At 36.4% G+C, this 17,753-nt stretch overlaps 1 protein-coding gene and 1 long non-coding RNA gene across 17 annotated transcripts in view; both read right to left on the reverse strand.

Annotated features, from left to right (window-relative positions):
- The window catches only part of dock10 (dedicator of cytokinesis 10), a 147,467-nt gene that overhangs the window by 98,679 nt on the left and 31,035 nt on the right, over positions 1–17,753 (reverse strand). For 4 of the 15 annotated variants that reach the window (XM_087283461.1, XM_087283457.1, XM_087283456.1 and 1 more), the window contains exon 1: positions 16,741–17,182. The exons of 4 other annotated variants lie outside the window; for them this stretch is intronic. In XM_087283461.1, coding sequence (XP_087139587.1) covers positions 16,741–16,896 — 156 coding nt within the window. In that variant the 5' untranslated portion in view covers positions 16,897–17,182. Of the gene's footprint in view, positions 1–2,745; positions 2,890–4,943; positions 5,159–16,740; positions 17,183–17,753 lie in introns of those variants that run through there. 7 more of the 15 variants (XM_087283460.1, XM_087283455.1, XM_087283466.1 and 4 more) reach the window with 4 other exon arrangements.
- Positions 8,769–12,688, reverse strand: LOC141377961 (uncharacterized). Of its 2 annotated transcripts, none has more exons than XR_015509017.1 (3): positions 12,227–12,688; positions 10,285–12,006; positions 8,769–9,078 (listed from the first exon to the last, which is right to left on the reverse strand). It is a non-coding gene; the product is annotated as an uncharacterized LOC141377961 (long non-coding RNA). The 2 variants fall into 2 exon arrangements; XR_015509016.1 differs by having other exon boundaries at positions 8,769–9,290; positions 9,880–12,006.

Below are 17,753 nucleotides of genomic sequence, written 5' to 3' on the forward strand. Positions count from 1 at the left end.
CTATCCACTAGCAGTATTTCACTAAAGATATATACATGTTTTTGTTGACTTGCAGGTCAAAAATGACCATTTTACCATTTTAACAGCAGAAAATAAACACACACACACACACACATATATATATACATATATATATATACATATATATATATATATATATATACATATATATATATATACATATATACATATATATATATATATATACATATATATATATATACATATATATATATATATATATATACATATATATATATATATATACATATATACATATATATATATATATATACATATATATATATATATATATATATACATATATATATATATACATATATATATATATATATATACATATATATATATATACATATATATATATATACATATATATATATATATATATACATATATATATATATATATATACATATATATATATATATACATATATATATATATATATATATATATATATACATATATATATATATATATATATACATATATATATATATATATATATATATATACATACATATATATATATATATATATATATATATATATATATACATATATATATATATATACATATATATATATATACATATATATATACATACATATATATATACATATATATATACATATATATATATATATATATATATATATATATATATAAATATATATATATATAAATATATATAAATATAAATATATATATATATATATAATTTTAACAGCAGAAAAAAAAAATATATATATATATATTATTTTTTTTTTTTCTGCTGTTAAAATTATACTTTGTCATAAAATGGTCTTGAAGTTTGATGACTTTTTCTAAAATGACCCCAACATTAGAGAAAATGAATTATTTTTATATGTTCTTGTAGTGTGTGCATATTTACAGTAGGGTGCAATGATTGTCTTTTGGGTAAATTTTGACCCATCAGTAATACAATTATATTTCAAGGCATATGCAGGAATCCTAAAGGTAAATTCAATCCCTTTTTAAGACCTACTCAAAATATTTTAAGACCGCATCACCGCTAATCAGTATTAAACCTTTAACTCAATAAACAGTTGTAGGTAAATAAACGAATGAAGCACAACCATGCAACAGAACTCAGATAAGCCCAAAAGAAACAGAGCTTGAAAGAATAAAATTACGAGGTTGTTTTTAGTGACACTGTTTAAACTCGTCTTTTTCCAACCAGGAGTACGCAAAGTCCCATTTTCTGTTCGCTCTACGGTTTCGCTACATGTGGAAAGCGTCACAAATTACGTGACATCACCTGGACGGAGGAGCTTGGCTGGACGCTCCCCAGCCCAAAAAATAAAAATAAATAAAAAAAATAAATCGCATGGATTATGCACACTGTTGTTAATGTTAGGAGGAAAATACACATCCTTTGTTCAACACCTGAACAAAAATTAAGACCTCGTAAAAACATGATTAAGACTTTAAGAACTTTTAGGGGCCTTCATTTTTTTTTTCTTTATAGTTGATTTATTAACTTTTAATATGTTTTGACCCACCATAATAAACCCATTTTTACACACACACACACACACACACTCTGCTGTTATTACCTTCTATGAATACGGCCTCTGTCACGTTCACACAAGGATGGTTATCTTTTAAAGGGTCATGACACATCCACTTTTAGTTCAGGTCTACCTCAGAATTTTTCAAAAGATGCATCATAATGGGCGGAGCTCTGCGAGCAGAGGCAGGAGTGGGCGTGGCCAGCAGGGGAGAAGGAGGGAAGCGAACAACTGTTGTCAGTCGGCTCATAAAATAAGACACAAACCGTGAGGAGACGCATGAGTTTATAGTTTACAAACTTAAAATGCAAAGAAATAAACAGTAATTTAATGCCCTGCTACATTTGTTATTCATAACTTCATACACAGATTTATATCATTATAAAGATAATCGTGTTTATATAAACACTAAATGAGGACTTCTCCCTCAATCCCCGGGTCTGAATGCAGACTCAGTGCAGCAGGTCTCTTGCCCTGTCTGTTTTAACCATTAGCACTGCTGGTAATCTGGAGGATTTAGGCGAACACAACAGCACGGCGATGTGTCTAAATGTGAACGAACTCCTGATAAAAGACAACAAAATGCTTGATGGACACAAACAGCTTTGCCCTGACAGCATCACGGGGAAAAACATGCAACAAACCCAACAGCTTAATACTGTGTGCTTTGGACGCGCTTTCACTCAGTCATCAACAAAGGGTCTCACAGCTTGGCACTGGCAGGTCTGCCTTGCCTTCGAAAAGCACATGCAGTCATGAATGTTTAAGCCGGCTCTTCTTATAGGATAAGAAAACTCAGCTATGAATAACAATAAGAAACCGACGCATCATCTTTGCACTTGCAGTTTTGCGTTACGTCACTGATTTTGATCCTCCCCAAAAATCATTTTAAACCCGGAAGCTGAAATCAGCTGACAAAAGCTCTAAATTACCCAGTTTCACCCACAATTAAAGACGAAAGCTGCTAACATTGTCTTAACACACACACACACACACACACACACACACACACACACACACACACACACACACACACACACACACACACACACACACACCTATTAAAATCTCAAAAGTACTTGAGCGTTTTATGAACCTTTAAGGGTATTTATTCAAAACAATGCAGCAGATTCAGAAATTAAGCAGGAGAGTGGTGTTGAGGAGAATAAGCGATCTCACACACACTTCATCAGGTGAACATCAGATCTTCAGTTGAACACCAGATAAGCTTTAGTCACTTCCCTTTATTCAGTTGTATTGGCATCTATAAGCGAAGAGCGACATCCATGTGAGCAGATGAGAGGGAGACGAACCATGCAACTTCCGGCCGGTGAGCGAGTGAAGGAGGTGAGTATTAATGGTGATTGCGGGTGCAGGTGTGGGTAATTAGTATGCTGGTGATTGTTAACAGGTGTGGTGAGGGGTGGCTAGTGAGGGAGAGCAGCGATTGGAGCTGCAGGAACGAGCCGAGGGTGTGACAGTCTATATCCACCAATAGTGTTTTATAAAAGAAACATAGCCGGGGATGTTATTTTGTTGAGTTAGAGTCCAAAAAATGACCATTTTAACTGCAGAAAAGAACAACAATATTCAGTTTTTGTTATTTTCTGCTATTGAAATTGTAATTTTTGGTCATAAAATGGTCTTGAAGTTTGATGACTTTTTTCTAAACCCTGCTGAAAAATCCAGCTTAAACCAGCCTAGGATGGTTGGCTGGTTTTAGCTACTCAACCAGCCTGGTTTAAGAGTGGTTTAGGTCATTTCCATGCTGGTTTCCAGCCTGGTCTTAGCTGGTCAGGCTGGGAGATGACCAGCTAAAATCAGCTTGGCCCATACCTGTCAATATAGGCATGTGAAAATAAGGGATTGCCCCGACCCGACTTTACTTTCATTGTAAATAAACAGTTAAATGGTCAGTAATATGTTTTAATATTATTATTATTTACAAAAGAAAAAATAAATAGTATACATTAGCAGCAAATTAATTAGCAAACAGTTCAGTTTATTTAAATTAATAACTAACATACCTGACAACACTACAGTTATCCTGGGAGTCTACCGTATTTCAGACCCATCGACCGCCCTCCTCCCGTTTTGTTATTTCTCCCGGAAAACTCCCATAATCCCCCCCCAGTCCTCAGCTCTTTGGTACAGTCTATAACACCCCCAGGCCGCCGACTTTGGTATAGTGTTGGATCGCAGTGGCTGCCCGAAACCCAGTGCATAGTACAGTTACTTAGCTGTGTTATTCAGACACCTTACCCCCCTGACACCTAGACATCCACTCATCCACCACCACCGGCCCCTGCCCTCGTTCTCCCGGATTTCCAGAGACAAATGTTGGCAGGTATGCACACTAATAAGAGGAAAACCTGATGATTTATTGAGTTTGTGATGAAGCATAAATAGGTTTGAGGACTAAAATTAAACTTTGCACTCACACAAAAAATAAATATTAAATGTGTAAACTACTTCAATAAAATGAGCTGAAACAACACAATTCTTGAGATTTCATTGGCACAACTCAATTTTTTATGTTCAATCTACATAGATTTTTAAAAGTGTTAAGTTAACTTATGGGCGAAGCAGTGGCGTAGTAGGTAGTGTTGTCGCCTCAAAGCAAGAAGGTCGCTGGTTTGAACCTCGGCTCAGTTGGCGTTTCTGTGTGGAGTTTGCATGTTCTCCCTGCATTCGCATTGGTTGCCTCTGGGTGCTCCGGTTTCCCCCAGAGTCCAAAGACATGCGGTACAGGTAAATTGGGTAGGCTAAATTGTCCGTAGTGTATAAGTGTGTGTGTTTCCCAGAGATGGGTTGCGGCTGGAAGGGCATCCGCTGCGTAAAAACTTGCTGGATAAGTTGGCGGTTCATTCCGCTGTGGCGACCCCGGATTAATAAAAGGACTAAGCCGACAAGAAAATGAATGAATGAAGTTAACTTATGAATTGTGTGGAACCCTGCATTTTTTTTAAGGGCAGAAAAATCAAACTACTTATTTAAAATGAGCTGAAACGACACAATTCCTGAGATTTCAACGAGACTTAATTATTTTATGTTCAATCCACTTAAATTTACAAAACCTATTAAGATCATTTCATTAATTTATGCTGCTTCAACACAAATTAATAGTGTAAAACCCAGCATTTTTTACAGTGTGTGTTGATGTTTGACGTTTTGTGAAGGCCGGTCATTTTAAGACAAACAAAATATAGAGGAATCTAAGACCACACAAGGGTTAAGCAAACAGAAAAGCACAACAAATACACAATTGCAATTGATTTAAATAACATTAAAAAACTGTTTCAGAATGTGTTGTTGTTGTTTTTTTGTGGTTTTACTGATAGAAAGCGCAAATAAAGCCCAAATAGTAAAACTGGAATACATACACAGCTCACTCGGTTGCAGTCTGCCCGAACCCGTCTGCTCTTTATCTTCTTCCGAAAGGTGATTTTACTCATACTTATGGATTGATTCTCACACCACGCACATACGCATTAATAAGAAGCCTGCAGTAAAAGCACATCGGATACTGTGAGAGAAGCAGAACTTTCCGGAGAGCAAGTGAAACCTGTCAGACACAACACGTGGTCAGGAGGAAGTAGATCTGAAGAGACATGTGACTTCACCACTAAAGACAGATGGAGATCGAGACTGAATAATGCATAATGAATGAAAGAAAACATTGTGTAAACATTTAAACGTCGCTGGCATTGTCACAGCTTATGTCAGGGTTTTTTCTCCACATCAGCAAGAAGGAGGAATCATTTATACACACACAAAGAAGGCTGCTCAAACGACTAATTTAAGATGAGCTGAAACAACATTATTTTTAAGGGGCAACTCAATTGTTTTATGTTCAATACACTTAAATTTGAATTAAAAACTAATAAGTTAATTCATTCATGTTGTCCCAACACAAATTGATTGTGTGCATATTTTACAGGTAACACTTTAGAACAGGGGTAGGCTGAAGATAAATACACACCAAACAATTTTACATTAAAGTTGCCATGGCTAATTCCTAATTCATATAATTTTTTCATAATGTTAAACAATAAATAGAAAACTTTACTTTGAATTGTATTAACTAATGCAGGATTACTGTTTAAATGATAACTTATTCCAATAAAACCATAAACAATCATATTTATAACACAGTGGAGTTCAATGCTGAACACACTAGTCAAGCAGACTCTGCCTTTGCATTAATTCAATCACCAGAGTCTCTGAATTGTACACTGTCGTGTATAAAATTAAACTAAATCTGATTCATTTACACCATTTAAATTAGAACATTCAGCTTTGTGTAGCTTAACAATAAAACAAACAAATAAAAGGGTACATCAAATTTGAAATCACAATCTCTGAACCCTTCTCAGATGGGACGGCGGGCCAAATCAAAGGGGCAACTTTGGCCTGAGGGCCCTAGTTTGGGCATCTCTGCTTTAGATTAATGGTCCATTAAGTAATATAATAATGCTATGTTGTAGTTCAATGTATGCACAGTGTTAAAAGTTTTAGCAGTCTTATCTGACTATTTTTATCAAATAAGTTGTATTTGGAAAGTACTGGGAAAAACCCAAACACTCTCATTCGCACATACACGCATACACTACAGCCAGTTTAGTTCATCAGTCCCCCTATAGTGCATGTGTTTGGACTGTGGGGGAAACCGGAGCACCTGGAGGAAACCCACGCCAACACGGGGAGAACATGCAAACTCCACATAGAAATGCCAACTGGCCCAGCTGGGAATGGAACCAGTGACTCTCTTGCTGTGAGGTGACAGTACTAACCACTGAGCCACCGTATCACCCCTATAGTTAGTGTTTTTACTAACATTGACTAATTATCTTGTAAAGCTTGTAAAGCAATATTTTGGGTGGCAAGGTGGCTCAGTGGGAAGCACTCTTGCTTCACAGCAAGAAGGTCCCTGGTTCGAGCCCAAGCTGGGCCAGTTGGCATTTCTGTGTGGAGTTTGCATGTTCCGCCTGTGTTGGCGGGGGTTTTCTTCCGGTTGCTCCAGGTTTCCCCTACAGTCCAAACACATAGAGTATAGGTGAATTGGGTAGGCTAAACTGTCTGTATCGTATGTGTGTATGTCCTGGTCCTCCAGGTTGGGGGTTGAGTCTTGGGCTAACAACCCACCTTGTAAAAATTAGATGTTATGAAACACCCACATGGTGCAGATAAACAGCGCTGGGAGTAAGTAAGTGAGTAATGAACCAAATTTTAAAGGGTTACCCATTCATAATTTAGGGATAAAATAGATCCAGGAGGTTATTAATCACGGAATTAATTAAAACAGGCCTATCTTAACACTGTTGTATAAGACTGAAGGTTTTTTTTCTGTATAAATAACATCCTGGATGTACTTTATCCCTGGCTACTTGCACAAAAACATCAAAATTAGGCACAAAACATAGTTCTGAGATGTGATTAGTTACTAACCTGAGCATTATTCAGACACAAGATGGCGCCGAACAGTCAAAAACAAAGCCGACAGAGATGAAAGCTGATGGAGTATACACTAACCTGAGCATTATTCAGACACAAGATGGCGCCAATAATCAAAAACACAAAGCTGAGAGAAACGAAACTGGCTGAATGGAGTATACACTAACCTGCGCATTATTCAGACAAAAGATGGCGCCCAACTGTCAAAAACACAAAGCTGACAGAAACGAAAACAGCTGATGGAGTATACACTAACCTTAGCAATATTCAGACACAAGTTGGCGCCAAACAGTTAAAAACAATGCCGACAGAAACTAAAACAGCTGATGAAGTATACACTAGCCTGCACATTATTCAGACACAAGATGGTGCGCAACTGTCAAAAACACAAAGCTGACAGAAAAGAAAACAGCTGATGGAGTATACACTAACCTGCGCATTATTCAGACACAAAATGGCGCCAAACTGTCAAAACCGCAAAGCTGACAGAAACTAAGCTGGCTGAATGATGCACATACTAACCTGTGTATTATTCTTTCATGAAATACATATGAATATGGATGTAAATATATGGATGTGAACATATTCAGTGACGGTCAAGTTGATTCTCAGTTCACGCATGAGTCTGTGTTATGCAATAGTTGTTATCTGAGAATAACATACATTGGAATGCAACGACTGACCAATCAGAATCAAGTATTCAAGACAGCCGTGTATTAATTTACTTTTATCAGTGTATTGCATTCAATATACAATATACAGTAGTGTTGCAGGGACAAGTTATATTTTACTTCTGTTTACTCTAGATTTAACTTCTGTTTTCGTTTCCTGAAGTCTTTCTTTATTAAAATGGGTTTTTGTTCAGTGTGTAGTTTTGAAAACTTTAAATATTTCCCAGTTTTTATTTTACAAGACAAAATACATCAGTAATGGCCCCTTTCTCATGTTTAAATGCTTTAACTTGAAGCAAACAAATAGGACTCTCGGGCATTAAATGTCATCACATCAAACAGGAAGAGTCATTTATAAACTCGTCCTGGCGGTATTTATAAATCACACTTCTGCAAATGATTCAGACTCAGATTTGAAGGATGTGCACATTTGTTTCATGTCCCAAACATCGTTTGAGTTCATTCTTAAATCAGTTTCCACTTACTTTCCACACATTTAGTTTACTTTGCATTTGCTGCTTTAAGAGAAAAGACAATATAATAAACACAAGATATTGGCAATTACTGGATCATAAATATTGACATGAAAAAAGGAAGAAAAGGGCTGAGAGGTCAAAAAGCAAATACTAAATTAATCAGGAAAAATCTGGAAAACTTTGACACTTGTGTTTCCAAAATACCTTTTTGTGAGGCTAAAGTGAGGATATACTGCTCAGCCCAGATCATCTCCCGATTATTCTACTTAGGGTTACAGTTCTAAAGTAATTCTTTAATAATTGTAGCCTACCTCTTTATATCAGTCAGTGCTTTCTTAATATTATTTTCTTTATTAAATGTATACATTTTTTCTTTATTTTATATATATATATATATATATATATATATATATATATATATATATATATATATATAAAGAATATAAATATAAAAAAATCTATATATATATTTTTTATATATATATATATATATATATATATATATATATATATATATATATATATATATATATATATATATATATATATATATATATACAGTTGAAGTCAAAATTATTAGCCCCCTTCGATTTTTTTCTTCTTTTTTAAATATTTTCTAATTATGTTCAACAGAGCAAGGAAATTTTCACAGTATGTCTGATAATATTTTTTTCTTCTGGAGAAAGTCTTATTTGTTTTATTTTGGCTAGAATAAAAGCAGTTTTTAATTTTTATGAACCATTTTAGGGACAAAATTATTAGCCTCTTTAAGCTTTATTTTTTCTTGATAAACTACAGAACAAACCACTGTTATACAATAACTTGCCTAATTCCCCTACCCTAACTAGTTAACTTAATTAACCTAGTTAAGCCTTTAAATGTCAATTTAACCTGTATAGATGTGTCTTGAAGAATATCTAGTCAAATATTATTTACAGTCATCATTGCAAAGATAAAATAAATCAGTTATTAGAAATGAGTTATTAAAACTATTATGCTTAGAAATGTGTTGAAAAAATCTTCTCTCCACCAAACAGAAATTGGGGAAAAAATAAACAAGCGGTCTAATAATTTAACAATTCTGACTTCAACTGTATATATAGGCGGCGCGGTGGCGCAGTAGGTAGTGCTGTTGCCTCAAAGCAAGAAGGTTGCTGGTTGGAGCCTCGGCTGGGCCAGTAGGCGTTTCTGTGTAGAGTTTGCATGTTCTCCCTGCGTTCACTTGGGTTTCCTCCGGGTGCTCCGGTTTCCCCCACAGTCCAAAGACATATGTTGGGGAAAAATATTTATTCATTCATTCATTCATTTTCTTAGTCCCTTTATTAATCCGGGGTCGCCACAGTGGAATGAACCGCCAACTTATCACATTTTTACGCAGCGGATGCCCTTCTAGCGGTAACCCATCTCTGGGAAACATCCACACACACTCATTCACACTCATACACTACAGACAATTTATCCTACCCAATTCACCTGTACCGCATGTCTTTGGACTGGAGCACCAGGAGGAAACCCACGCGAACGCAGGGAGAACATGCAAACTCCACACAGAAACGCCAACTGACTCAGCCGGGACTTGAACCAGCAATCTTTTTGCTGTGAGGCAACAGTGCTAACTACTCAGCCTTCGTGCTGCCCTCAGATATCAATGCTGAAAGAGTTATACTCTTCTCTGTTTCAGTCACCATATCTGAAAGAGAAATTCGATAAGTCTGTACTCTGTTGACATATTTTATTCACTTAAAGCCGAAGCGGTTTCACCTTCATATAGCTTACTGATAGCATCAGACAGTACCACAGTGTGGGGTGTCCTATATGTGGTGATCATGGCCACTGAGTAAGGAAGTGGTTTACTATAAAGGGGTATACGGGGAGAACATACAAACATCTAACTTAACTATATGTGTTATGACAAATAGAGTTGAAGTCAGAATTATTAGCCCCCCTACATATATATTATATGTTTTGTTGAACATAAATGAGATTTTCTTCAGCAGATTTCTAATTACAATACTTTTATTAACTCATCTCTAATAACTGATTTGTTTTCTCTTTGTCATGATGACAGTAAATAATATTAGACTAGATATTCTTCAAGACACTAGTATTCAGCTTAAAGTGACATTTAAAGGTTTAACTGGGTTAATTAGGGTGAAGTTAGGGTAATTAGGCAAGTCATTGTATAACACTAGTTTGATCTGGAGACAAGAGGTGGTGGTGGCTAATAATGTGGACCCTAAAATGGTTTTAAACAATTGCAAACAGCTTTTATTCTGGCTGAAATACAACAAATAAGACTAAAAAAATATATACATCTGCCACCACAAGAACTACAACTACCAGGATGCTTTGCGACCACCAACTCCCGCTACAGCTGTGAACTATTTGGTCTGATACACACACACACACACACACACACACACACACACACACACACACACAGGTGAAGATAATTCTCACTGATTTCCAGAACTATAAACACAACAACACACAAAGTTCTTGGTTCAGTTTTGTTAGTCTGTAACTTAATGAAGCTTTTGCTGGTCTAGCAGTGGTTTTTAGTAGTGGTGGGCAAAGTGAAGCTTCATGAAACAAGTAAAAAGTCGAAGCAAATGTGTCGAAAATTCAAAACGTTTAGAAACCCGTCTCTACAGTGACACCTAGTGGTCTTTTCTTATGTATTGCTCTGGAACAGCTTCAGCAAAGAAACAGTTAAGCAAATTGAGGTCTTAAACCCCACGTTCTAGGCTTCAAGTGATTAAGTGAAGTGGTGAGAGTTCCTGACTAGAATGCAGAGATTATGTGTTCAAATCCAGGGGGATGCAGCTATAGATGGTAGGTTGTAAACGTTCTGTTCTTGTAACATGTTATGTTTTAACATTGGTCTGACATCCAAATGAACACTTTATAAATAAACATGTCTTGTTTTGGTCATAAAAAAGTAACATTATTAAAATACATCACATCATAATTTCAGAATAGTTGTACAGCAGTTACTCTGTGCACACTCAACTAGGCTACATGAGATGAAGTTATTTTTAATCCCAGCAATCACAGTACTTCAACATGACGTCAGATTGACAGTGTACCCCAACAACGTGGATTGCTGCATTTTGTTTGAATCAGGACGACGTCAATGTCTAATGCTGGACAGAACTTGCATTTTGGTTACTTTTTAATGCAACTTAAAAGCAACAAAATATCAACGTCTAATGATGCTAAAACTTGACGTTGTGTGGACATTACCACTATGACGTCTATCAGACGTTAGATTTTGATCACTTTCCAATGCAACCTAAAAACAACCAAATATCAACGTTTAATGGTGTTACAGCTTGACATTGTATGGACGTTACCACTGTGACGTCTATCAGATGTTAGACTTTGATCACTTTCCAATGCAACCTAAAAACAACCAAATATCAACGTTTAATGGGGTTACAGCTTGACGTTGTATGGACGTTACCACTATGACGTCTATCAGACGTTAGATTTTGATCACTTTCCAATGCAACCTTAAAACAACCAAATATCAACGTTTGATGGTGTTACAGCTTAACATTGTGTGGACGTTACCACTGTGACGTCTATCAGATGTTAGACTTTGATCACTTTCCAATGCAACTTAAAAACAACCAAATATCAACGTTTAATGGTGTTACAGCTTGACATTGTGTGGACGTTACCACTGTGACGTCTATCAGATGTAAGATTTGAATTACTTTCTAACGCAACCTACAAACAACCAAATATCAACATCTAATGATGCTAAAGCTTGACGTTGTGTGGACGTTACCACTGTGATGTCTATCAGATGTTAGATTTTGGTCACTCTTCAATGCAACCTAAAAACAACCAAATATCAACGTTAAAAGATGCTACAGCTTGACATTGTGCGGACGTTACCTCTATGATGTCTATCAGATGTTAGATTTTGGTCACTCTCCAAGGCAACCTTAAAACAACCAAATATCAACGTCTAATGTTTCTAAAGCTTGATGTTGTGTGGACGTTAACACTATGACGTCTATCAGATGTTAGATTTTGGTCACTCTCCAAGTCAACCTAAAAACAACCAAATATCAACGTCTAATAATGTTACAGCTTGATGTTGTGTGGACGTAACCACTATGGCGTCTATCAGATGTTGAATTTTAGTCACTTTCCATCGCAACCTAAAATCAACCAAATATCACGTTTAATGGTGTTACAGCTTGACATTGTGCGGACGTTACCTCTATGATGTCTATCGGATGTTCGATTTTGGTCACTTTCCAATGCAACCTAAAAACAGCCAAATATCAACGTCTATTGTTTTCTAAAGCTTGATGTTGTGTGGACGTTACCACTATGACGTCTATAAGATGTTCGATTTTTGTCACTTTCCAATGCAACCTAAAAACAACCAAATATCAACATCTAATGATGTTAAAGCTTGACGTTGTGTGGACATTACCAGTATGACGTATATCAGACATTAGATTTTAGTTGCCATACCTGACGAATAATTGGCAGTATTTGACATCAGTAAAAACTCCAAAAAATCGGTCTGCAGCAAAAAAAAAAAAAAAAAAGTTTAATATTAAATAAATAAAAAGAATGAAAGAAAGAAAGAAAGGTTTTGGAACAACTTGAAGTGATTAAATGGTCAGTAAATTGCCATTTCGGCTGACCCATCCTCCCTTTATTAAAAAAATTCATTTCTGTCCTTTTTTTAATGTTTTTCCCCTTTTTGCCACATAAAAGCAAACAGTCAGCCATCACGCATTTATATCTGAGCTCACAGACCGAAATAAATGGCCTTTTCTAAATGCTTGTTTAAAAGAACCGAGTTGGAGCACAAGAAAAGCACAATGAATTAAATGAATGAAGGCATAAGTAACTCCAGATGCTTGTTTTCCCTCTCTCTCTCTCTCTTTGTGTTGACCTACATGGAGAAATCACTGCAGCGGTTGACCTGCACTCTTTACAGTGAGAATAAGCATGTCAACTTCAGCATACTAGATGAATCGGCATTAAGTCACTTGCATTGTCTCACTCTCTCATGATCAGAGATCTGAGAACTCATTGACGGCAGAACATAAGCACAGCTGTTGCTTGGCTTTTCCCAAAGATCCCCGCATTTTTTCCCTGAGTTCAATTCCCCATGGGTGTGCCTGCTGCACCGCTTCTTCAGCCAGGACAGAGCCCTACTGCATTTATTTAACCCTCACAGCTAAATCCTCGTCAGATGGATGAATACTGTATATTTAGGAAATGCTGCTCCTGTTGTGCCACATAGTGTATTTTAGGTGAGAATGTAGCTGTTTAAACATCAAATATGCCAGCCTGATCTCACGAGAAAACGTAAGTATTTTACGTTTTGCCAGTTTAGTGGCTAATTCGTACGAATTCAGTCGTACGAAATTGTACGATTTTAAAAAGGAGGCGTGGCACCTAACCCCACCCCTAAACCCAACCGTCATTGGGGGATGAGCAAATCGTACTAAAATGTACGAATTAGATTGTATGAATTCGTTAGAATTAGCCACCAAATGTAAAAGTTACGAATTGCCTTGAGATTGTGTTGAATATGCAGGGTATTTTAAGGATATTGTCTATTTGGAGGCAATGCAGTGGCCTCACAGCAAGAAGGTCGCTGGTTCGAGCCTTAGCTGGGTCAGTTGGTGTTTCTGTGTGGAGTTTGCATGTTCTCCCTGCGTTCGTGTGGGTTTCCTCCAGGTGCTCCGGTTTCCCCCACAGTCCAAAGACATGCGTTACAGGTGAACTGAGTAGGCTAAATTGTCTGTAGTGTGAATGAGTGTGTATGGGTGTTTCCCAGTGATGGGTTGCAGCTGGAAGGGCATCCGCTGCTTAAAAACATATGCTGAATAAGCTGGCGGTTCATTCTGCTGTGGCGACCCTGGCTTAATAAAGGGACTAAGCTGAAAAGAAAACGAATAAATGAATGAATTAATCAATTAAATAATTACTTAATTATTCTCTGGAATTAATTAATTCATTCATTCATTTTCTTGTCGGCTTAGTCCCTTTATTAATCCGGGGTCGCCACAGCGGAATGAACCGCCAACTTATCCACTAATTGATATATGTGATTTGTATCATATATATTTGTATTCACCTGTACCGCATGTCTTTGGTCTGTGAGGGAAACCGGAGCACCCGCACGAACGCAGGGAGAACATGCAAACTCCACGTGCCCCAGTAAAAATCACCAGTGCCCCAGTAAATGCTTTGAGATACTATTTACTTTATATGCAAATGTATTTATTAAGAGTGGTAATCCGAGAATAAAGAGGCTGTTCTCTATGTGCAACCAAACCAACGCTGGTGAAAGCAGTGTAGTGTAATCAAAAAGCAAACTGAGCATCGGCACAGAAAAAAATCATGCCCGCACACCTCACACACTGCTCCTGCTTTGTAAAACTGGCGTAACAGTCTTTTATGCGGAGGTGTCTGCACAGAGTGTTTTTTGCAAGTCGACAAAACAAAGTTTAAATAATATGATTGTGATCTTATTTTGATTAAGCAGGGCTCCTGATGGATTATTTGGTATGAAGTAAAAAGGAGGGATGACGAGTCAGGGAGGTAAGACTTAATAAACGTAATTTTCCACCATGAGTCGAGTCTAAGACAACACACAACAGATAATTCTATGATTTTATAATATAATAATCTTAATAAATAGAAATCATAAATCTTATAAATTAATAGCTTCTTTTGTATTCTATGGAATTGTCTATAAAACTTAATTCTAACAAAATTAAATGTAAAAGATTTCTTAAATGATCTTTGCATCACTCCAGTTGTGTCTTTCGATTGCTTTCCAGTTACGTGTGGGATTCATTTCTGTTTTTAATTTAGAATATTAATTGTATAATAACAATAATACTGTTATTTATTTTGAATTATATATAATATTTTTGTTTCATTAAAAAAATTCATTCAATCATTTAATTTTGGCTTAGTACCTTTAAAAATAATCAAATAAAATAAATAAAATAATAATAATATTATATATATATATATATATATATATATATATATACACACACACACACACACACACACACACATGTATATATATAGGTCGATTTATTGTAAGCTTGGATCAATCTGATTGGATTGTGACTGTGCGTTCACACCAAAAGCGGCGAGAGCGTCCAAGGTCGCTACATTGATCTTGTATTTAAAGGGGCCGTGAAAATGTTGCGCACTTACTATCAAATTCTTTTAACAATGGAAGATCAAGTTGCATGTGGTGTGGCATTGCTACACTTAATTATCCAATGTGTCCATATGTCTGAAATATCCTGAAGCAGCTATACTGTTTTGTACTGTTGCATGAGACTCCCGCTTTTGTAAAGATAAATATACTGTATATATAACATTAATGCACATCAGTAACTCGTAAGTAACTTATTTAATGCATGTTCGTGTAAGTAAACATTGTAAATAATTGGAAATCCGGCGACAGCAATAATCAAACCCTTGGGAATAACTGTGGTTCCCAAAGTTCACAGGTCTGTGTTCTCTGAACTCCTCTCAATCGGTGGAAGTCTTCATTCTGATTGGCTGCCGCCAAACCGCGTCACAGCTCATTACCATAAAGTTGACTTGATTTCAACTCTCCTCGACGCCCACACCGGCGAAGACGCGCCGCGCTGCTCTCACTGCTTTCGGTGTGAACGTACGGTTACTGATTACGATAGAGAATCCAGCCATGCACATTATATCATGGGCTTCTCTCGAAATTAGTTTATAAAACTTCACTTAAGAGTCTCTTTCTGTTTATTTTATTCTAAAGAGATCAGATATTTTGCTTGAACATTTTTGTTTTTGACTATTAAAACTATTTGCCTTAGTAATATCGATATAGTATGATATGTAACATGATATCGTGATATTTTTCTTTTGCAATATCGCCCAGCCCTAATCGACACCATATAATATCAGTTTTATGTCAGAAGCAGAATTGTACACTGAAAATAAATAATTTATTGGATTTACCAAAAGTTTAAGGTAAGTGGTTGCAAACTATTTATTTAGGCTGAATTTAAACAAATGGTCCGACTTTACATTAAATGTCCTTAACTACTATGTACTTGCATCAAAAAATTAATACAATGTACTTACTGTGTTTATAATGTATTTGAGAACACTTGTGGTGCTTTTGAGTTGGGATAGAGGTTGGGTTATGGACAGGTTTGGTGGCATGGGTAGGTTTAAGGGTGGGTTAAGGTGTAAGGGATGGTCAACAGTTTATTTACAAATGTAATTACAAAAGTTAAATACAGATGTAATTACATACATGTATTTAATCAAGCATAAGTACAGAGTAAATACATGTATTTACACAATAAGTACATTGTAATAAACTATTAACTCCTGTGTAAGTACATATTAGTTAAGGCCACTTAATATAAAGAGGGACCAAACAAATTAAGGTGAACATTTTTAAATATTATCAGTTTGTTTAATCTCAGCCTAAATAAATTGTTTTGTAAAAATTATTCAATTATTTATTTACTGAATGCTGAAATCTCTGCAAGTCTAGAAAGGTAAGAAGCTCTGGTTACCATGACGACAGTGCTGTGTGGTTCACTGATGACCATCCCCTCCTCCAGCGGTGCAGTTTCCAGCAAATGTTGTTTCTGCTGGTCAGAAAAGACGCGTGAATGGTTTCTCCTCATTATAAAATTCACAGCCTGTAGTAGACTCGTGGTACAGCCCATGCCTGACGATCTGGCTCAGATCTTCATGGAAGTCCCGCCTACATTCATTCCCCCCTCCCTAAAAAAATCCTCGAAATCTTCTGAAAGTGGCCTTATGTGGGGGTCATCAACACAGAGGAGATTTCTGAAGCAGATCAGAATTAAACCTCCAGATCATGCTGATGATTTAGACACCAACTCTCAACTTTTATGGTTCAGCTTGGCCAGGTCTACTTCTTCAAACATCCTGTGAGTGTCCTCCAACTCTCTCTCTCTCGTTCTGGAGAAGTGGAGACCAGGAAACACTGACAACATTGTCTCTGTGCACAGATCAGCTGCAGCTGTGCACAGCTGGATCGGCCAATCAGCATCCGCCTTCACATCAGCTGACCAGGAAAAGGGCCAAAATCACACTGGCGGTAGACACACTCCCACAGTCTACTCTTGGACCCGCTGTCCCACACATACCCTTTTTTCCGTCCCGCTTGTTTTCTTTCTTTCTCTTCTTCTTAGCGTGCGAGTAATTTGTGAGGAATGTTTAGTTTTATCTCAGAAAGTCAAGTCAGAATTATTCATCATGAACGATCTTTTCCCCAATTTCTGTTTAACGCAAGGAAGATTTTTTTAAAACACATTTCTAAACATGAACTACTTCCTGATAACCAATCTTAGCCATGACGACAGTAAATAATATTAGACTAGATATTCTTCAAGACACTAGTATTCAGCTTAAAGTCACATTTAAAGGCTTCACTAGGTTAACCAGTTAAACTCTGCTGTTATTTTGGGATTTCCGCCTGGATTTTGCCTACCTAAATTTAAAAGCTTCCCAAATCCACATGCAGAGGTGTAAATGCAGAAATGTGGTATCATTTTAA

The sequence above is a fragment of the Danio rerio genome, chromosome 15 (genome assembly GCF_052040795.2).
Source record: "Danio rerio strain M-AB ecotype USA chromosome 15, GRCz13ab, whole genome shotgun sequence".
Taxonomy (NCBI): Eukaryota; Metazoa; Chordata; class Actinopteri; order Cypriniformes; family Danionidae; genus Danio; species Danio rerio.